The 23632-nt window shown below is 35.2% G+C and overlaps 2 protein-coding genes and 1 long non-coding RNA gene across 7 annotated transcripts; 1 reads left to right on the forward strand and 2 right to left on the reverse strand.

The window, feature by feature from the left end:
• Positions 1-6423: 6423 nt before the first annotated feature.
• Positions 6424-12321, reverse strand: Glo (heterogeneous nuclear ribonucleoprotein glorund). 3 transcript variants are annotated; one of them, XM_076307851.1, is made up of 9 exons: positions 12197-12321; positions 11001-11274; positions 10792-10935; positions 9845-9983; positions 8520-8692; positions 8217-8410; positions 7985-8104; positions 7806-7905; positions 6424-7720 (listed from the first exon to the last, which is right to left on the reverse strand). In XM_076307851.1, exons 2-9 carry the CDS (start codon positions 11257-11259, stop codon positions 7635-7637), a joined length of 1215 nt encoding a protein of 404 aa, XP_076163966.1. In that variant the 5' UTR covers positions 11260-11274; positions 12197-12321; the 3' UTR covers positions 6424-7634. The 3 variants fall into 3 exon arrangements, with proteins under 3 accessions (XP_076163966.1, XP_076163967.1, XP_076163965.1); XM_076307852.1 differs by lacking the exon at positions 12197-12321 and adding an exon at positions 12063-12173; XM_076307850.1 differs by lacking the exon at positions 12197-12321 and adding an exon at positions 11731-11899.
• A 1340-nt stretch (positions 12322-13661) lies between these two features.
• On the forward strand, positions 13662-20722 carry Mats (MOB kinase activator-like 1). Of its 2 annotated transcripts, XM_076306121.1 has the most exons (5): positions 13662-14137; positions 15398-15564; positions 15635-15862; positions 15940-16103; positions 16192-20721. In XM_076306121.1, exons 1-5 carry the CDS (start codon positions 14124-14126, stop codon positions 16270-16272), a joined length of 654 nt encoding a protein of 217 aa, XP_076162236.1. In that variant the 5' UTR covers positions 13662-14123; the 3' UTR covers positions 16273-20721. The 2 variants fall into 2 exon arrangements, with proteins under 2 accessions (XP_076162236.1, XP_076162237.1); XM_076306122.1 differs by lacking the exon at positions 13662-14137 and having other exon boundaries at positions 15384-15564; positions 16192-20722.
• On the reverse strand, positions 19315-21671 carry LOC143144088 (uncharacterized). Of its 2 annotated transcripts, XR_012991346.1 has the most exons (3): positions 21477-21671; positions 20957-21389; positions 19315-19987 (listed from the first exon to the last, which is right to left on the reverse strand). It is a non-coding gene; the product is annotated as an uncharacterized LOC143144088 (long non-coding RNA). The 2 variants fall into 2 exon arrangements; XR_012991345.1 differs by having other exon boundaries at positions 20957-21671.
• Between the last annotated feature and the right edge of the window lie 1961 nt (positions 21672-23632).

Below are 23632 nucleotides of genomic sequence, written 5' to 3' on the forward strand. Positions count from 1 at the left end.
TCTGTTGATGATAAATCGGATATCCACGAAATTGCCGCTTTGTGTAAGAATTTCTTATATGTCAACTTCTTTCCACTCAATGTTGTGTACGTTTTAAATGAATTCGTTAGCTAAAAGTTGATTAATAGACTATCGGTCGATAAGCGTTGGCAATCGAAAAGCCGATTAATAGGCTAGCGGTCGGTAAGTATTGGCAATCGAAAAGCCGATTGATAGGCTAACGGTCGATAAAGTGTTAAGAGGAAGATCGTTGAATCATGACTACGTGCTTACCGTAAAGTTCGATTTATTTGTACGTGTGAACTTCGATTTATTATACAATTTATTTGTAGAAGAGTGTTCTGTATACATCGGTGATTTTGTCGTACTTTTGATACTCGTTTTGTCTCGGTCTCGTTAAGAAAAAAATTCGATCGCCCTAGTGATTGTTAGTGATCGATTAATTCTGTCGGTATCGAGGTGCTAAGGGCGGATATTTTCACCAAATCTCGCCAATAGGAAATTATACGACATTCTGATGGTGGTGATACACAATATTTAAACCATAAACGATTAAGTGGCATGCATCGCCAGGATACCGTTCGGATGAGGTGGTCTGCTTCGATCGGCAGGTAGCCGTTTCCAGATTTTTGGGAACGAAAGTTTTCCCTTTATGAGAGGCAATGGAAATTGTCTCTCGTGTATTTGCACCGCAACAAATACATTTACTTACGTTTTACACTAAAAGTATTGAATCCAATTCCGAATTATATCTATCTCGTTATATAAAATCTGTTCTTAAACCATGTACTTATATTACTTTACCAATTACTTTCGTTGTGTGCAACAGTTATCTATTTTCTTAAATTACTGGGCTTTGAATCATTTGTTCGTGCACTCACGTACACACACGAGTTCCAATTACAGTAATAGAATTACACCAAGACATTTTACGAGGAAGATAGTATTTCAGGGACCAATTACTGCTGTTTATTTTCAACTTTATCGCCTTTATATACGTCGGAAACGAGAGTAAGCACAACGTCCTTTCGTTTAAAATTGTATTTTAATTATATATTAATTTCCTACTTATTTTTATAAAAACTACTTTATACAATATCAGCGATTGTCGTTTGGGGATCTTCTGTCAATTATGTCAATTTTATATTATCGTCTTTACAGAATTAATTTTGTAAGAATGTGATAAAGAACAGGTTGTTCGTTAACAACAGTAATATTTTGCAGGCCAGGCTTCAGTGATGCGCCGGTGATCGAGTTGTAACGAACAATATCCAAGCGTGACGATGTACAGATTTGAACGGTCTTTAACAGCATTGTCGTTGAGACGACTCTTGATAATTAATTCCACGAATAGCTTCACCACCTTGGATTAACCGGAATGCTGCCATTGTATCCTGATTCTTAACTCGAATTTTGCAAAAGTCCTCCCAATAAGACCTGCTCAGAAATTAACCCTGCAAAACTCTTCAGTCTGTACCTCACACAGCGCCCCAAAAAGCTGTTAAGATAACAGCTTGTACACAAACCCGCCAAATGCTCAAATAAAATAGTCAGAATTTTGAAGTCTAACTGTCGGCACGTCGTTACGTTACCCGTTTTACGGTCTAAATTTATTAAAATCTTCCATTAATTTGCGATTCCAAATATTTTATAAGGAACAAGTTCTCAGTTCGGATCAAGTGATCGTCGCGACTCTCACCAATCCGTTACTATATTTAAATCAGGATTCGAGCGCGGTTCAAATCTTTCGCTAACAAGTGACACCGTGGCGTGTGTCCCGTAATATTTTTGGCGATCCCTGCCAACTCGACCAAGGAAATTGATCAACAAACACGAATCAATGAGCCACAGGTAAAGGAGATTTTCTCAATTATAGAAATCCCATTCCTATTTATCTCTTCCGACGAAGAAACCAAAATATTTCTAAAAATGAATCGACCATCTGGAACCAACTCTTTCTTTGGACATTTCGACAAAATTCGATACGATGCACCGAAGAATGAGCCTACAAAGACAACGAATGAACGAGCTGACAATAAGCACGAATAAATTGAATAACGAGAACAGCTAGAGGACGGAAGATTTGAAGACTCTTGCCAAGGCGATAAACGTTGAAGCCATTGAAGACGATGAGTCATCAAGAGGATCGAGACAACAACAATGGAATACAAAACTGATATCCTCAGAAGACGAGGAAGTCTACCCAATCGACAAGGACGCGCAGATAAACATCGAAGAGCGATCAAACGCATTAGCAATCGCAAAGGTAAGTGGTGCAATCCGAATTATAGAAACATTATTCGGTAAAGACGACACTGGAGTCGAATTTATTCAATCTGTCAAGAAATAATTGTCAAGAACTTCAATTATGGTAACTCCGCATGGTAATAGCAGAAAAAATAATCGAGCATGTTAAAAGAAGCATTCGATAGTATGAAATAAATAGCTACAAGGATCTTTACGAGGCCAAGTTTCGGTAGTTCGTACCAAAGTTTCCATACCCGTAACTGTAAGCGGTTATCGTAACCGAAACGTGGCAGTCGAAAAAAGGGCTTTGTTACGTGTGGACGTGTAGTGATCAGAAAATCGAAACGTGTAGATTGTAGAGTGAGAGTTTCATGCTTAAATATATTTTACATTATTATTATTATCATCGAAGAGATGTATTGTCCCTAACCTGTCTGAATGCCTAACATTCCTCCACATTATCGACTGGAAAATGTGGATCAAGGATGCGAAAAGAATCGTAAATGGCCGCCCACATAACTTATTACTATCAAAAATTTTCCAACACCAAGAACTGTTATCCAATATCGAATCCTTTTTAGGTCTAGCGGGATATTACCGTAAATTTATTAAAAAATTTTCTAAAAAAAGGACGTACCGTATCAGTGGGCTCAAAATCAACATACTAGCTTTGACACTCTCAAACAGAAACTATACGAAGAACTCATATTGACATATCCTGATTTTATTAAAACCTTTATCTTATCCACCGACGCCTCCAATAAAGCACTCGGTGTCGTGTTATCTTAACGCCGAGAAAAATTATTCGACAACCGAGAAGGAATTACTAGCTATTGTTTGAACCATCAAAGAATACATATTAGGCAGAAAATTCGTAATTCAAACCGACCATCGAGCCTTAAAGTGGCTTCACAATGTAAAGGACCTCTCTTCGAAGCTCATGCGCTGGCGATTGAGGCTCGAAGAATATGAATACGAAATTGAATACCTAAAAGGGAAGGAAAACACAGTTATCGACGCTCTGTCCCGACTACAGCCTGCACAACAATTACCTAGAATTATCGACTATAAGATCCTATCCACGAACGAAGCCCTTTAGGCCCATTGACAGATCGTGATAACACGAACGACGACTCGAACATTCACTTTTTGACAGAATACTATACTTGACTTGGAAACAGACTCTTGGCGAGGCCTTAGGAGAAAACTAACGCTTAGGAGAACTTAGGAGAGACTTAGGAGAAAACAAAACGATAGCCCGCGTAAAAGAAAATCACCAATGGACAGAATCAGAAAACGATGTGACTTTATCGAAACTTGTGACACTTGTCAAAGATCAAAATTAACGTGTATTAGACTCCACGAAGAATCTATCATTCCCGACACACCTGTAGAGCCGAATGACAAAATCGCGTTAGACATAATCGACCGTAAGGATTCAGGACATACCGATCAAACACTTGGTACTTATACTTTTAACATATCAGCAAGCACTGTCAATTGTCAACAAATTACTCGAACACTGCGTTTACATCTTTTCTTCCCTCAAACACATCCTTATAGATTACGGGACGAGTTTTGTTCGTAAGTTCATGGACTCATTTGAGAGGGCTTTCAAAATTAAACATATTAAAAAAGCAGTTTTTTTCCCAAAATTAAGCATATTAAAAATGAAGTTTCCACCGTCGAAGCAATGGGGCTCTTGAAAGAACCCGTAGCACTGTCAAAGATTTGTTACGAACCAGCACTCTTGAGAAGGATAACGATCGAAAATTTGAATTTAACTTGCATGGATTATAATATCAAAATGAAAGTTCTTAGTGTGGATCAGGTGATCGTCACAACTCTCACCAATCCATTACTATATTTAACTTTGACGGTTCAAGATTCGAGTGCGGTTCGAATCTTTCGCTAACAAGTGATATCGTGAGGAGTGTGTCCCGTCACAACAGCATTGTCGTCGTTCTCAGCTGGCCTGCAAATGCTGGTGTGGTGGAACCACGCAAGGACGTGGGTGACACTTCGAGGAAGAGTCTCCTTTCCCTGGGCGACTTTCCCGCGTAAAATCAAGTGATCCAAGAAAGGTGAGGGTCGATGCAGAAGCATCGGTCTTTATCGAACAGAGAACCAGAGACATTTTTGGGTGACATTCGAAACAAACGTTTCGACAAGGCATTTGCAAATCTGTGTATCGTTTGTGTAGATTATTTTCCAAACTGGTTAAAGCAATCACGAAAAATGGCATCTGCTCGTGTACGCAGACAAAATTTTACCGTCGCGAAGAGTTTGGATATTCTCCATAAATTAGAAAAAGGCGCAACTGTAGTACAGGTTGCTGCCGAGTATGGTGTCCATAGAAAGACTATATATCGAATACGAAACAAAGCAGCTTCGATTAGAAAAGTCTCGAAGAATCCGAACTTAATGGATTTGAAAAGGACACCTATACTGCAATACGAAGATGTAGACAACCAGCTGTACGCGTGGATTTTGAAAAGACGAGCGTTAGGGGTCATGCTAACTGACAACCTTCTACAGGAAAAAGCTCGGGAACTACAAAAAGAATTTGCTGGTTCGTCGAATTTCACGGCGAGCCGGGGCTGGCTCTGGCGTTTCAAAAGAAGACACGGTATAATTATGAGCAACCATAAAGAGAAACTTGACGCAAATCAATTGGCTGTGGACAAATTCATAGAAGAATTATGGGGAATATTAATCGATGAACGGATCCACGAAGAAGACGTCTATAATATGGACGAGACAAGCTTAATGTGGAAAGCGGTTCCACGAAGAACGTTGGTCCAAGAAGAAAGACAATTGGAAGGAACAAAACTCAGAAAGGATCGTGTCACTGTTGCATTCTGTGCGAACACCACTGGCACCCACAAGTTGCCACTACTTTTTGTGAACAAGTATGCCAACCCACGAGCGTTAAAACACTGTAAACATATTCTGCCAGTGGTATATAAAAGTGAAAATAATGGTGTGGTTAGTAAAGCCATTTTCAGCGATTGGTATACTAATAATTTTAAACCTGGTGTGAGACAGTATCAGCTACAACAACATCGAACGGGAAAAGTATTACTATTGGTTGACAATTGCAGGGCTCATACGATTTCTGAACAATCACGGGACGATTCACAATTTAAACTAATGATTTTGCCGCCTAATACGAGCTCGACAATTCAGCCAATGGACCAGGGTGTAATTGCTAAATGCAAGAAATTTTTCCGGCACAAGCTACTCCGACGGATACACCAACACAGTAGTAACGGAGTTGCACAGTTTTATGCCGATTACGATGTAAAAGACTGCATTGACATAATTGCCGAAGCATGGAACGTACTGACAACGACTAACATTAGGAATTCATGGAGGAAACTTCTGCGTCGACCACTTTTTATTGAAAGTCCTGAAATAAAGAATTTTAATGTCGACTTTGAAGAGATAGATTCGAAACAATTAGGGGAAACCATTCCTTCCGAAGAAATAGCAGAATGGATTTCGGAATGCGAACAAGCAGAATCGACCGCTACAGAAGAGGAAGAAATCGCTACACAATCTCATTGTCGAATAGAGGAGGAAGAAATTGATCGTACTTTTAATAATTTGGCGGCTTGGGTGGAATCAGAACCTGAAGCTATTAAAGTACATGCACAGTTTTTGATAGATTATTATAATCTAAAATAATATTCATACACAGAAAATTTAAACAATGTATCGTAAGATCTATGTCGGCTATGAATCCTAAATAATACCAAGATTTGCTCGAAGTTAGCAGCGATGGGGATAACCACGGGACATTATACGAGGCACTATTGCACTCGGTATAATGCAACATATTAAATGCGCATTATATATTTTTCTTTGTTTTATGATAATTTGCACTTGTTTTTTTGAAGATCTTCAAGTATGAAGCACTTCATTCTGTCAAACATTTACTTGAGACAATTAAATTGTCTTTTATTTAAAATAACCAAATATATGAAATAAAGAATATATGTATTATAAAAATTACATTCTAAATCCAATGAATGTAGGCTAAAATGTAAATAAATTGACTATTTTTAATGCTTTATATAGAATAATTTAATTAGAATAGAGGGAGTATATCGCAATAAGTGACCTTTAATTACGAAGATATTTATTGTTATATTTTATAAAACACAGGTCACATCAAACATACGCCATTCTTATTAATTTCATATACAAGATAATTTATAAGGATACATTTTATCTTTTGCAGACAAGTTCCTTTCTCGTACAAAATATAAGGTCCTAAATGAATACAAGCATTCCCACATTGTTTACAACATTCATTTTCACAATGAAAGATAAAGGAGTATTTTATCTTTTGTTCACTTATACATAGTGAAATATTACATGTATTTTTAAGTCAGTGTTCTTGAAAGGACTTGTAAAGCTAAGAACGTTACAAATAAAATTGATTCGTTCAAAAGCGGATGTATCTTTTGTAAATGCCAAAGTGGAATAACGTACAACAGGATTTTAATACATGCTGAATCAATTTTGTAACGTATCTTCCTTTGCAGATCTTATATGCCGTCAAACGAGATCGCATTCTAAGTTCTCGCATACTTTTCAGACGAATTGTATTCGATAAGGTTAACGTAAACTATATAAATGTAACTGTGAATTATTATTCAGATAAATATATTACAGTATGAAGTAATCGTTGAAAATTGTTTGCATTCGATATAAACTATATTCTGCACGAATGCAAACGTATTATTCCTAACTCTGCCAATAACTTGTTGTCGAAGCTGTTATTAGATAATTTATAAATATGCTTATTTTATGATATCAATAGAATTTGGAACACTTTTTGTGAGATTTTAATGAAATAGTGGATGTACACTATATCGAAACGGTACGTAAAATGACTTTTATAATTTAGATTTTCATACGATAAAGCAAAATTATGTAAATAAATTTTTTAAATATAATTTGTCTTTTATCAAGTTATTCATACTTATAACTGAAATGTGTCATCCCAACGCTTTCAGGAAATTATTTGCAATTTAACATTTAATGTTTCTATAAAAATAGAAAGAAGATAAAAGAAAGACAAAGTGGAATACAATAATGAATTCTGACCAATTATTCTTATCTTTTAAAAATAATTAACTATTCAATGTCCATTGATAATACTTTATCGTTATCAAAACAGAAACATAAAGTTTATGTTTGCTTTATGATTGATATACGTATGCATTTCATAAAACGTAGTGAAACAGTAGTAATAAATTTCTAATTAAACGCAATATAGAAATAAAGTTTCAATGTGACGATATAATTCAGTGTGATAAAAATTTGATTCACGAAACATTTTATCGTCGGTAGCGTAAGAAACGCGACATCCGACCTCAAAAACTATTATAATTATTTCCTCCTAGCTGAGAGCTGAAACCTCTGTTTGGAGAATACCCTGGCCTGAAGTTATTACCCAAACCTGGCAATATAAATAATCTTAATATTTATAACAATTGAAAATTAGATGAAATGGATAATAAGAAAATATTGAATAAGAAACATACCTCCGCAGAAGTTTCCAATACCACCTAATGACATTCCACTTGAACCACCAGTTGAATTTAGGAATAATTCAATATACCTATGAGACATGTGACTCTTATCCTATAACATAGCATTAAAATAATATAAATAGATAGATTAGAATTTATATAATAATTAAGCTGAAATTTGGTGCACAAACCTTGGACATAGCTTTAACAGCCTCGTCATGAGTTGCAAATTCTACATCTGCTTCTCCAGAAGGTCGACCACCATTTTCGAGAATGATTCGAACATTCACAGGCTCAATAGGTCTAAAGAACTATAATAAAATAATTAAATTTATTATAGTAATATTAAAACAAATTTTATTATGGCAGTAATAATTTCATTAAATATTGTAATGAATTCATTAGTTTCATTTAAGGACTTACATCAGCTATATCTTGTTCTGTAGCTTTGAATGGTAATCCGCGCATATGTATGCTATGAATACCGGAATTGCCACCCCATGTGTCACCACTGCCTCTGAAGTTTCCACCCTTCATGTCTAGACCGCCGCGCATACCCATGCTACCTCCACGGGAATCAAAATTGTTACCACTTCCCCAAGGACCACCGTCAAAATCTATACACATATTGCATAGTAATAATAAATAGGAGTCAATAAAATAAGATATTTTGTCAGAACAATTTTATTTATATATTAAATAATTATATTTATAAATTTATATTACCTCTGTTTCTGGAACCTCTGCCATTATTACTAAAACGGTTCATTCCACCGAAACGAGCACCTCGGTCATAGGGAGCTGGTCTTTGGTTAAAGCCACCCATTGGCCCGCCTCGCATTTTTGGTCCAATACTGGCGTGCAATTCAGACAAACTGCTTCGGAAGATTTCGATGTATCTGTCGAGATTGGTAATGCATTGTTAGTATCTACGTATCAATATTATTGCCGCTTTTAATCGGCTGCCTTCGAATAGGAAAGTTCGATGCAAAAATATAAATGAGTACAAGTTCGGATTTTTAAATGAAGAGAGATATAAGTGGGAAATATGAATCCGAAATAAAATTTCTGCATGTAGCAGGAATAACTTGATTACAGTGTAATGTAAAAAAGAAATGATTCGAAGAAAAAATCCATACTGAAGATTTTGTAACAGATTAACTGTTCATACTACACCTCCACGTATTTATTAAACCTCTGTAGATACCCTCCCTCGGTGACATTGCATTCTGATGTACTTATGTCACCCTAGCCTGTGAGACGCTGATGATCCTCAGGTATATGACAATTACAATTGCACTTTATGCAATTTATTAGAAAAGAAACAGACACCAGTATCGAGAAGCGATACAACTAAAAGAAAGTACATGAAATTGAAAAGTTTAATGATCTTGAAAAAAGCTATAATATGTTGAAGTTAGCATATCATACTATCATAACAATTAATATTTCCGTGCAATTACGAGCTGTATGTTACTAGTGAATTTACTGAAACTGTGCAAAGCTTTCCAACTTGAATTATTCTTTTGCATAAAACGTACAATTGTGCAATTGTCAAACAGTTGTGCCAAATTAGATCGATGATTACTACCTCTGTAGCGCCCACCCATCCTGGGTTAGCCCTACCCACCTCCCATGGGATTTGGTGACGATGTAAGGGGGTACCTCCCGCCCGGCACCCACCCACAGGTTTCAGTTGGGCCAACAGTACTTTCGCTTACGTACGACTAACTTTCTTTTATTTGTGTTCGAAGAGAAACAGTTTCTTTACATTATTAACTCTCGTAATGTTACTTAAATGTTTTCAAAATATTTATTCTAATGAATGCAATCAATAAGTAAACGAACATTTAATGATATAATTCATAGAATATCAATTTTAAGAACAATATTTTTCTGTTCATCAAAAAAGTAATAAAGAAACTGCATCTGTTTAATAACTTGTTCCCGCTATTTACTAACAAAATTTATATACCTACATGTACTACGATCATAAAATGATATTGAAAAGTTATAAGTATACCCAAACCCAGCTAGCGTCAGTGCCCCACCTGTGTCCTATCTTTTCCTTGTGTTTCTGCAGAGCGCGCTCCGCAACATCTTTGTTAACAAATTGAACGTAAGCCTCCCCAGTACTGCGGCCCGTGTAGTCTGTCGGTAGTGAAATCCCGTTCGGCAATATCTCCAACCCTGACCCACACATAATCAAACATCGACATTGAAACGTAACACCCATTATTAATTAAAGTATCGTCAGTTTATTAAAACCCTTATAAAGAAGCAAGATTTTAATATCCTTTGCACATTATGTGCAAAACGTCTCGCTCCAATAATGTATTTTCTTTTAACAAAGTCAACAAAATTTTTACTATGCCGAAGTTAAGAATTAAGTTCTGCCTTCAAAACACAAAAGTGTATTACAAATAAAATATAAAGCACATGTAAATAATAATGAAAGTTTTTCAGTCCAGGGCTAATAGAACATAGGAATTTTAGCCTTCAATCTTAAATCTTAACTCAGGCTGTTTGATAATTACGAAACATAGGGATAGTGCTTGAGATGGATATAAAACTGACTTCAAAATTCAAAGATATTGAATGTTAAGATTGCATGTAAAAGTAAATATGATTTACAAAATTTTACTCTAGTAACCATGCATTTTGTCTTCCAAAAAATAGATATATTTAATGGTAGACTTCCTCAAATCATAATTCTAGACACCTATGTTCATACTAAAAAATTGAAACTGAAAATGAAAAAAAAATTTTATTTTACTTTCAGTTACCACGAAATGCATGTGTACTATAACCATCAGAAGCATTTAGTCCCTGTGGTTCAAGATTATTCTTTTAATTAACGAAAATCATACAAGAGGGAAATAATTTGATTGAAAGAATAAGGATATGTTGGTCACAACAAGGTTTAAGTGAATTTCTAATAATATATTATAGTATAAAGTAGCTAATAATACAAACTTGTGTATATTGTATAAAATACCTGAGAAGAACTGTGCTATTTCTTCTTTAGAACATCCAAAAGGCAGACCACGTAGTCTCACGCAACCATCGTCCATAGCACTTTCTAGGTGTAAACCACTCCTCTTGACTACCCACTCCATTTCACCTCTTTTTGCTTTAAATACTACAACAACAAAAAAAAGAAATTATAATTAATATTCTTAAACACTTACATTTCCTTTAACTTACCTTCTATGTAACGATGACCCATGTGATCTCTATCTCTTTTACAAGCCTTTTCAATATCTTCAGGCGTGTCCATTTCTACATAAGCCTCTCCGCTAGGACGGCCCTCTCTTGACATAGTCATGTGAACACCATTTTTACCATTTGAAATAGAACAATCACTGAAGAATTTCATGATTTCATCAACGGTAGTGGACCATGGAAGTCCACGTAATTTAACAACATAACCATCATCGTCGTGATCTCCACTTCCATTCGACATGGCTGCAATCTAGTACTAAATTATAAATAATGTAAATATATTTTAAGTTTTTTTAAGTTATGGAACAATAGTACAAATGAAAACTAGCATTATTTGATACCATTATTTATTATCAATTATATTTCTTTGAATCTATTTTATAATAAATAAGCATAATTTGATCAATTTTTTAATACAAATGTGTTCTTTTATGTAAAACTTCAGTCCAGGAATCTGAAGGTCATATGTATACAAAAGAAATTTGAGATAAATAGAAATATAATGGAAATGCCTTCCGATTTGCTGTTACTAGAAGTGTAATTTGAATGCATGAAGAGAAATGATAAAATTCAGAATATAACAAGACGAAAATTTCGAGAAAAAAAAAATCTCATTATAGAAGAGTCTACAACACCGCAAATAATATATTATAGACTTTTTACAAATAAAATTTATATTTCTTCGAAGTCCAGATATTCTCTCAATACTTACAAATTCTCGTTGTTGAGACACGAATCAGAAAAAATGACAAATTAACTTTAATTGACAGCAAACGCTCAGCCAACACCACGCTCTACAAGACTATCAGCAAAATGGCGTTCACTTAACGTTATTTAGGGCTGGCTCACAAAATCAACGCGAAGGTACAAATATCAATATAAATTTAATTGTACACAGAATTTCGTATATTTTACAATATGCAAAAATTGATATTTTGCCCTGCTAATGCATCGTAATAACATATTTAATAATAAAAGCTATCTTAAATATTTTACATTTTCTGATGCAAGAAATTTGAAAGATACATATACATAGATTCGTACCTATAAAATTTATGAACACATTCGATATCGCAAAGAATTAAGAATACTCATTTCTCAAGCAAGAAGTTTTAGTTTGGAAAAAATTCAATATTATGGATTATTGATTATTTAAAGAATTATTGTCAGCGACAAACCTGTCGGAGTATTCACCCAGTGCATGAATTTGTGCCGCGTAAGGGAAAAGTAACTAAGTCGCGTTTCCTTTCTATTTCACGATACGCTTCTTATGTAGTGTTACGCGTGCGAAACGCTAGATGGTGTTATTTAAACTTTATAATAGATTGTGAATCTAATCAATAGATTACTATTCAATAAATATAAGCCATTACATTTTAATACGTTGATGTATCTGCCGTTTAAATAACATATAAAAAATATTGTTTACAATTATCAGTATTTATTTTCAAAATGGTATGTATTCCATAAAATTCTCTTTATTGGATCAATAACCTATTATACAATAAAAATACCGCGAAACTGCTGACAATTCTTTATATCAAAGTATTCGCCTTTGAAAATATTCTTAGTTTCATTTTACTAAAATGATTCAATTTTCATCTGTTGTCACATCAAGCTGTAAGAATGTATGGCACTTAAACTCCTTGGTTTAGTAATTTTGATTGTAACGTATGTAAAGGGAGATCAATGGAACTTTAATTCCATCTATCTTTCTCCAGGTCTTTGCTCACAGCAACCTTCACTCCAAATGTTGTTAGATCGTCCCTCTCTTAGAATATAATATATACGCATATTACGGAATAGGAATCTGAGAATCACTGGGACTTGGTGAATTGCTAGGGTAGCTATAACTGTGATAATATTCTTACAATTAGTTTCATTTTGATAATAACTAGAACTTATGTGTTGTTACAATATCTTCTGAGATTAATAGGTTTGACAGAATCTCAAATTATATGCAGAGACAATTTTTCCATATTGATCACCTTTACCGACTTTGGTAATTGAGTTGACTAGTTTCTAGAATCACTATTCGTTACCAAGAGGTCGCTCCAAAACCATTGATATTTTACGAGGTCGATATTTCAGATTGTGTGACACCAACTCCGTGACATGAAACATCTATTTTATATTTCGTTTGTGATTACTATATGTTGTGTATGGTTCTATCAAATCTGTCAATTTCAGAAAGAATTTATATTAGGACAATAAATGTCATCCTTTTTTGCAGCTTGAATCGACAACAGATAGAAATTCGATCATTTTAGCAAAATGAAACTAAGAATATTTTCAAAGGCAAGTACTTGATATAAAAAATTCATTATATACTAGATTATTGATCTAATAAAGAGAATTTTATGGAATACGTATCATTTCGAGAATAAAAATTGATAATTGTAAACAATATTTTTCACATATTATTTAAATGTCACGTACATCAACGAATTAAAATGTAATGGTCCGTATTTATTGAATAGTAATCTATTGAATAATCTATTGATTAGATTCACAATCTATTATTAATTTTAAATAACAACATCTAGCACTTTATCCTGGCGAGACTAGAAATGTATTGTAAAGGAGGAGAAGGGGAAAGAGAACTTGGTTATTTTCTCTCGCACAGTACGGATTCCTGTCACTGTCTGTTCCTAAACCTATCAGAATTTCAAGGCTCGACAATAGCTGGGCTACTGTATTGATCGTGTTATATATAGTAAAATCTTTAGATAAACGTTTTGATATCCAAACCTTATAATCTGATGTGAATTTTGGCGGAGAAATTGTATATAATAGAACGTTGTAAATCGTAGTTCTACGAAAGTGAAAAATACGTGTCTGCAGTCACGTCCAGATAGAGGTCGTGACGGGATCTATAGAGGTATAATCCCGTACGGCAGTAGAACGATTAAAGTCAAGGGATCGCGGAGAAGGTAGTTGACAAAACGTCTATCGTACGATCGTGAGAAAGTGTATGGTGGATCTAAAGGAATATCGTTCACAGTTGAACCTCATAGTGTCGTACGACTCGGAAAAAATCGACGACACGTGAGGCCGTGTAATCGTGAATTGAATATCAACGACAGGTCATCGCACGAACGCACAATGAGCTTCCTATTGTAAGTTGTTTTTTTTTTCTTTTCTTTTCGAGTGAAAATCGATTTTTTCCCACCCCCGGTACGCTTTCGTGATCTCGTGTTGATTTTATACACCACGGTAAAGCGAATGAGCGCGTGCTTAAGGCACCCCGTAAATTTGTCGTTCGATTTATCACTAAACCCAATCGCAAGCAACGAATGACAGCGTAGAAGAATCGGTAATTCTTTCCGCGGACCGGGTCACAACGCGAACAAATATTGACAGAAACCGCCTCCGCCAGTTTCGTTCGCTTGCCTAAGCTCGGCTAATTTGGGTTCCCGACCCATTGCGCTCGAATTCGTGTACAATGCGATCGACCAATCGGTGGATACCTAAAAATAGCGCGATGCCATAATTTCTTTAAAAAATTCATCGTTTTTTTTTTTCATATGATTCTTACCCTCTCTTTCTCGGCGCTTTCACCCGTGCTCCGTTGCACGCGCACCGATTCGTCATACGTCAATTTTATTGGACAAAAATTCGTTATCTGTAGACCGTGCTGCGAAAACAAAGTTTTTTCTCAATACGTCGATATCAGGGCGGAGAGTTTTAATCATGATTGATATCGATCGATTTTGGCACACCCTCTCTAGCTAGGACTGGGTGAAAGATGGCTCTCGACATGTAAATAGTAAACAGTTTGTTAGTTTCAAGTCTACTCCGTCAAATTGGAGTAAAATACAGCAGGAATACTCTTTTATTTACATTGTTGTGAAAATAGGAGTACGGTTATATATGAATAAATTTAATTGTAATAAACATTCAAATTTAGGTAAAAATTATTGAAGGTAAAATATATACAGCAATAAAAAAATTCATATATTTAAAATACTTCAAAATTCAAAATAAAATATTCTATTTTATTTCATTTGTGTTGTTTAAGTTTTTGTTTAAAATATTTGTAACTTTACATTCGCTTTGACATCCACTATTTAACCAATAATTTAAATTTTATCTCATTATTAGTTATAGCCTCAATCATAATTTTATTTTTTTAGTTATTAGTAAAGCTATAAATAAAATTACAGTAATATGTATAAATTCTATGTATGTAAACAATAATTGGAATGTAACCAATAAAGTTCATTCTTTCACTCACAAAAAACAGTCGTGCAATTTTTCATTATTTTTTAAAAATTGTATACATTTGTATTATTTTTTAAGTTGTTGTTTTTTAAGAGTTTGTATAATATATGTTGAAATTAGTCATAACTGTAAAATGTTTTCATGGATTCCTTAAGCGGAAGCAGGTCTTCGAAAACCTTCAAGCCAAAGAAGAATATTCCTGAGGGAACCCATCAATATGATTTGATGAAACATGCAGCTGCTACTCTAGGTTCTGGGAATTTGAGACTCGCAGTTATGCTTCCAGAGGGTGAAGATTTGAACGAATGGGTTGCAGTAAATAGTATGTAAAAAATTACATAAATACATGTATTTTTATTGCAATAGTATAATTAATTTTTGTGTAATTTCAGCTGTTGACTTTTTCAACCAAATTAACATGTTGTACGGCACCATCACAGAATTTTGTACAGAAGAAAGTTGTCCTATTATGTCTGCAGGACCAAAATATGAATATCACTGGGCTGATGGACACACTGTCAAAAAGCCAATTAAGTGTTCTGCACCAAAATACATTGATTACTTAATGACTTGGGTGCAGGATCAGTTAGATGATGAAACATTGTTTCCTTCAAAAATTGGTAAGTGATACTGTATTGTCAAATAAAGTACTGTTGCTATGTAAAATATATTATTGACAAAATTTTCGATTGTCTAGGTGTCCCTTTCCCAAAAAATTTTTTATCCATTGCCAAGACAATACTAAAACGATTGTTCAGAGTATATGCGCATATCTATCATCAACACTTCAGCGAAGTGGTTCAACTTGGTGAGGAGGCACATTTAAATACGTCGTTCAAACACTTCATATTTTTTGTTCAGGTAAGAAGAGTAAAATGAAATGGATTTTTAAAAGGATTTTTTGAAAAAAAATTTTCTAATTTTTTTCTTTTGTTTTCGTTTATTGTAGGAGTTTAATTTGATAGAGCGAAGAGAATTAGCTCCGTTACAGGAATTAATAGAGAAATTAACGGCGAAAGATGCCCGATGAATGATCTCGATCGTCATCCGAAAACTCCTCCAAAGAATCTCACCCGTGCTATCTTTTAACAAACGTGTAACTGCGCATGTTATTTAACTAACCCAATCATTGCTAACGCGATCACTGCCTCGAGCCAGGATTCGCTGATCATATGACATTCTATTCATTTACGAGAAGAAGTGACTGATATATGTTTTATAACAAACCGCGAACTTATTAAATTGAAAATGATTCTTGAAAAAAAAAAAAAAAGAAAACGTTTGGCTGTTTACAAAATGGAATCGGTACTATTACGATAACGATTAAGGGGTTGATCATTACTAATGTAGACTTTTGTAAAATAGTTATACATCCGATATGCATTGTAGTACTCGTTTTGTTTTATGTTTTGAAAAATGAAATGTTGTTTTTTAATTAGTCGGGACGTTTTGTCGTGAATTGTAATTTATTACGTGCAACAAGTTTTTATACTTGGAATTTACACTCCAACAACGTTTTCAAGCTGGAGAACGTATAAGTCAGCGTGAATCATATGTGGAGAGATTAATTCATATCGGCTATAGAACAGATACAGCTCTGTGAACTGTTCAAACAACGATGATACTCGGTTTTGTGTTTCTATTTTCATCGTTCGATATTCCTACTGAATTATCACGTTACACAATTTTGTTACCCTTTTAATAGTATCGTCACTTTTAACGATAGAAGCGATACATAGTTTATCTGATAAAGAGAAAAAGTTATTCTCTCGGTTGTATTTTTAATTGGAAACAATTCGAAACGTTGTGTCTTCGTTGTCGAATGAGTTAAACGAGTCGGAATATAATGTTTATATCACGATACTGCACATTGTTGGTATATAAAATTATTAAGTTAATATAATGCTATTATATTACTTCATAATATGTAATTAGTTTAGACGATTATCGTGTTAAGCGCTTAATAGAAATTATTTATAGAGTTAGGAATTTTATACGCACTACATTTTATCCTTTATACGAGTGAGTTTTGAGTATGTTTAATTTTAGGAAGCATATTATATTTAGGCCGTTTGCGTCGTATCACTGGGAAAATGTTTGATGAATTTTATCATCTTTTATCTTGAAAATACTTGTTTGTTGATATATGAAAATTGACGCACATGTTGACGGCATTTCCGTTTGGCAATAGATTATTGATTCACAGTGATAGTCATGACTTCATAGTTTAGAGTTAATTCGATGGATACAGGGTATCCCAGGAAGTACGCAAAGGGCAAACTTTTTGCATACATACGATACACATGTGTAACGCATGTACTTACGAAACAATACACGTTTTCGTGGGTTACACTTTGCTATTAAGAGTAATTTGATAGAGATATCGAATAGGATATATTTGTTTGTAGCGCATTCAGCAACGTATGTTCGTTTTCTCGCTTATAGAAGATAAGATGTTTATATATATGTATATGTATCTTTATATATATATATATATATATATAAAGATGCTTACTATTTTCACACGTGGCGAACTGCATCGTTGCAATCAAGTATTAAATGAACGCATTGCATCCGCTTGTAACGATAGAAATACTCTTTATAAGTTTTTTGTTCACACTCTGCCCTTTGCTGTGATGATCGGAGTTTGCATTTTTACGTAATATGCAACGCTTATGCGGAGAGATGAATTTAATTAAGCCTTCGCACTGCTATCAATATAAATTACAATTATTTACAAAGAGAAGAGAAAGCGTGTTGGAAAAAAGGCATCGTGTTTAATCATGGAGAACGAGTTTACTTATATTTAAACTGTTCAATAGACAAAATGTCTCGAGACGAGTATCCTATGAAACAATTGCTAAACTAAGGTACGCAAGCAGCTGCAACAAGACTTATCCCTAACGTTATTAATTTCGAATTTGATATTAGTTTAGAAATATGTTTCAAGACATTTTAAAGGTCGTACAGTCAACGTTAGTGATATACAGGTGTCAATTATGATCTTTTCAAATTCTAAATTGTTAATAACTGTGCCCAGTACATCCTCAGATCCTTGATACTATTTATAATACATTGTCAAATATTTGGTGGTATCTCTCATGCGTGATCAGACTCTTGATACTATTATCAGTGCATTTTTTGTTGTTTTTTTTTTTCATATGGAATACTACTACGAGGTATACAAAAATCAAATTTTTAACGAACGTACAATTCCGAAAGAGCAGCGAAGATTAAAAGAAGTGCACGAATTGAGAACACAAAGTGAGCTCAGAAATATTTTCTTTATCGATACGTGGTGCCGCGTGAAAAGTGACAAAGTAATGCCAGTGTTGCGTTTCCTTGTATATCTTGACACTTAACAATTGTTTCATGAAACATTTGTCTCGCAGCAGTCTGGATATCACGATTCAATGAACGTAAAGTTGGGAATTGAAGGAATTTACGGAGAGGAACCTACAGTGATTTTATCCGATCTCGTGTGCGTACGAGCTAAATTTTTATCGCGTATAACCGATAGAAGAAATACTCGGTGACCGAGTGCGAGCAAACTCGAATAACGTATAGAGTAATACTCTCGTGTATGCAAGTCGCATACTGCGTTTCTCGTCGCTCGTTAGAGGGCCATTTTCACTATATTTGGAACAAAATCAATTTATTGCTCGACACTTATCTTCACCCTACAACAGATCGTTACTCGGAGAGCACGTGTCTGCAGAATCGTACTTTCGCGACCGAACAATGTGGTGGAGGTAGCCGCTCAGTGACCTTGAGCGGTCAATGTTTAACACCTCGAGTTAACACGACGGGAGGGGAGGGGGATACAGTGGTAGGAGAGCCGCTCGCCAGCTTTGAGCAGTCAATTGATTTTATTCCAATCTTAGTGTCCGTAAAACCATACAGAACCGTCTTTGGACTCTCGACTCTCAGCCGCGCTGCTCTTAAGAGTTTGCACTGTTTCTTCCGTCCGTTTGTACGCGTATATTTAACAAACGTGCGTGTTTGCATTCGAAACGAGCGTAAGAACAAATGATATATTTTTAAGCGTCCGCGGACCGGAACACACGAGGAATTTTATTTGTTTTTTTTTTTTTTTTTTTTTTCTCTCGACCGGCGTTAAACGTATCGCGACCCCTGTATGTAATTCATGTGATATTTTTTGATGTCAATCGCGAGAGGATCAATGAGAAATTTCACGAGGTCCAGGACTAATATAAATGTATTTTATTATAAACGACGTAAAAAAGTGTAGCTTTGATAACTACGATATTTATCGATGGGAAACGGAAAAGGAAGAAAATTGGTGCGAAAGAGTGACAGAGGGAATGCCCAGACGCTGGAATATAAGAATGACCGACGATGGTTTTTAATGGCGCGCTGAATGTAAAACGTATAAACAACAGTAATAACAATAATAATAATGGCTCGTAACGACGATAATGATTGTACTCAGTACTTAAGGGAAGAAAACAGGAGTTGTACCTTATAGATACATTTTTCTCGCAGAAGAAACGATCTTGCTTCTAATGGAGGCGACCTCGTTGAATAGTGTTGTCGGCTATAGAAGTTATTTCACGCAGTAACACCGTTATGAATTACGATTAGTATTATTAATATTATTATTGCTAATGTCTTTATTGCTATTTATACACGTGTATACGTACCATGTCACGGCGCTGAACGATCATCCCTAACATTCGGATTTTTCTCACACGTAAACTCGGTGTGTTACGTTTTCGACTGACCTGTCGCAGAAAAAAAAAACTTGTTCTCTTTTCTTTGTGGAAAAATCTGCGAATTATTTTAATTACGAGACCATTGGTACAAAGATTTGTTCGAAGGATCCGATTCTCGTCGAAGTTACGTTCGTTTCTTTTGGGTTATCTTCTCGAAATCACTGGAAGCTCTTTTTAATCGCAACTTGAATCTTTCATTTTTTTTTACGGGACTTCGTTGCAGTGCTTGTACGAGCGTTTCTTTCTTTTTTTTTTATTTCGTTTGTTTTGTTCAAATGCAAGTTGAAGGAAAGAACAATTTAAGGAACGTTGGGGAAAGTATGGACTATACTTTGAACGCCTTTTGAGGCCAACTTTTATTAAATCGTGAATTTTTAAGGTTAGTGCATACGCACGAAATTATATAGTAACAATTTTGTTTGTTGTCGATCCTTTTTTTTTTTAATGCAAAACGAATTCCTTTTCGATCGAACGAACGCTCGTGTAACTCTGTATTCGAAGACCGTGAATTCGGTGTCAGGTCGCCGAAGTTATACGAAAAAATGCACAACGACGAAGAAAAAAGAATTCAATGTTAATTTGCACTTTAACTAGACAAGCTCACATTCGAAGTTGGTTTTTAAAAAGCCTTCGTCGTGCAAAGAGCTTTCAGAAAACTGATTGTCCACTCGTTTTTAACAACGCTGGTGATACACACACATACATATATATATATATATATATACATATACATATATGTGTGTGTAATATATATATATATATATATATATATATATATATCTGTGCAATGTAAATAATATTTTTCTCAAATAAACAAAAGCTGACGCGTAACCAGAACACAATGCTGCATTCTTTTTTTTAAATTCTGTTATTTTTTATTCCCTTGGAACCTTTTACCCAGATACAAACTACGTACCTACTCGGTATATTCTTTACAATTATCTCAGCTAAAGTATTAAATCGTAAACGTAGCATTACCTCGATTGTTGCACGAATCTCCATTCTTGCATTCTCCCTATGCTCTCAGGCCCACTTTCCTGCAATTATCGAGGTTCTCCACCGTAGCTTCTTCTACGAGTAACCGGCGTCGAGTGTTCTACCATATACATATAATAAAAATATGTACGTAGAAGTTTCTTACAAACCGAAAAATGTTAATTATCGACTTTTCGAGTTCTTAGAAAACAAGCTTTTGCATTTCACTATGCAAGTAGTGTTCCTTCTTGGTACTTCCTTAATCTTCAAACCATTTTCTTGTGTATCTTCTCGTTGAATCGGTTACCTCGATAATTGCACGAATCTCCATTCTTGCGTGCCCCCTACGCTCTCAGGCCCACTTTCCTGCAATTATCGAGGTTCTCCACCGTAGCTCCTTCTACAGTTAACCAGTGTCGAGTGTTCTACCGTACATCTGTAACAAAAATACAAATACAGACCACTGTACTACTATACTCGCTACAATACGTTTCCAGCGTTTGAAAGCTCCTAGCTACGCAACGTTTGCTCGTAATTTTCCTCCTAATTTCACACTAATGGGCAAGACCTCCTTGCGAAATCCTGGCGCCGAGTTTTCGACGTCATGGTGCACGTTCGCCGACCGCGCGAGACAGAAAGTTTCCTACGCGGAAAAGGACCCGACCGTTCGTTCCATGAACGCTTGGCAGATTCTCCTGGAAACACTTGACATGTAAATTCCCGAAGGGGCGCCGATAAATATACGGTAAGTGGCGCGTTAATTGTTTTCGGTGACTCTCGTTTGTTCAAGGCGACGTCTCGGTGCACGGTTCGAAACGCCTAAGCGATTAGAGTCAGAGAGGCGTATCTTGACGCGTTGAGAAACAACCAACGTTCGTTTTCGCATTACGAACTCGATGCAATGCGATTGCGATAACGCAACCCACCACCGGTGAGAAATTTTACTTGGTTCGCGAGTATCGTTAACGCGCCTCGAAGACGAAGATAAATAAATGCACGAAAGATCAACCGTGACGCTCCAAGTTTATTTAAAATTCCTTCTTCGTAACCCCGATTCTTTATTGCAACAACAACAACGGTAATGGAAATAATGTACCATCGCTGCGCGAAATAAAATACAATGCAGATGTAATCGAGGCTGATGACACCTCCAGTCGACCTCGAGAACGAACGAATGGTACGCGAGGCTATTAAAAAATATCTCAACGTTTTATTTACACACACACATACGCGCGCGGAGAGTATTTGTGTATTTTGGTGAGATATTATAAATTTTGAACAAATTTTTCAAGACCCAAAAAAATAAATTTTTGCACGAATCATCGAATAGGATAAATGTGTATTTTGGTGAGACATTATAAATTTCGAACAAATTTTTCAAGATTCGAAAAAATAAATTTTGCACGAATCATCGAATAGGATAAATGTGTATTTTGGTGAGACATTATAAATTTCGAACAAATTTTTCAAGATTCGAAAAAATAAATTTTGTAAAACTCATCGAATAGGATAGATTAACATACACGTAGTTTGAAACTTTATTTGTTACTCTCTACACGTATAAAGTGAAGTTTTACGTACTGTACGATTTGCTCGAAATTCGTTTTCAAATTTTACCAATGTATGCGCAAACATTTCAGACGCGATCCGATGGAAATATGAAGGTGACTCGATTTTCAAACTTGGTTCTTTTCAACCTGAAAAACGGTGAAAGTTATCCACAAACAGTTCAAGTGACTGGTTCCAACTATGGTAAAGAATTTTACTTAAAATTCCACAAACATGACACAAGATCAAATTTTGTAAATGTTCTTTTTTCCTCGGTCGTTGGTTTTTTTTTTCGTATATATTAATATACCAGAGTCTGTCGATAGTTATAAAAAGTATAAACGATGGTTACAAAAGTATAAAATCGAGAGATTTGGTTCGATCGGCACGAGAGTCAACATTGGAAGTTCCGTATTTCTTCTTGTCGTGTCGCGATACTTCATCGATTCGAAAACTCTGTCGTGTTTTAGGTAATGCAACCTCCGCGATTGCCTCAATCCTCGGGGTAAACAAACTGTCGCTTGAGCGACAACAAGCGATAAGAAATTTTCACGATCTAGAGGATACGGTGTGAATCCTCCGGAGGTGAAAACGATATTAAATTTAACAACGAGTGGTTGTTCGCTTGGTTTTTATCGTACGAGAATATTTAAGCAACGCGAAAATATTTAATACGCGTAATAATAAAATCGTGCCTTTCTATTCTCATCGAACGAGGTGTGGAAATTTAGTATTACGTGAAAACTGGAAGCGTTCGATACTAGAGCGATAGACATGTTATTTGGCACTATACTTAACGATCATTGATACTCAGTGCCGCTCCTAAAAATCACCAGACTCGATATTTTTATACCAATGCACTTTGCAGCAAAGTTAAAGGATCCTTCATTTTGAACCGAAAGATTATCGATATTTGAATTACCGTAACTTTGTGAAAAAGAATCGTAGAGTAGTGTATCTAGGCTCGTTTTAAAGGGAAAAGTCTCTACTTTTTCACTTCTTGTTCAATTCTTCCAAACGTGCTTCTGTACTAGAACGAGGGACGGGAAAGCGAAGATGGTTCTTTTCAAAAATTTTTAAAATTTGAACCGCTATAGGGCGATTGGTAAATTTTTCTCGAGATTCGTTTGT

Source organism: Ptiloglossa arizonensis, chromosome 3 (assembly GCF_051014685.1).
Source record: "Ptiloglossa arizonensis isolate GNS036 chromosome 3, iyPtiAriz1_principal, whole genome shotgun sequence".
Taxonomy (NCBI): domain Eukaryota; kingdom Metazoa; phylum Arthropoda; class Insecta; order Hymenoptera; family Colletidae; genus Ptiloglossa; species Ptiloglossa arizonensis.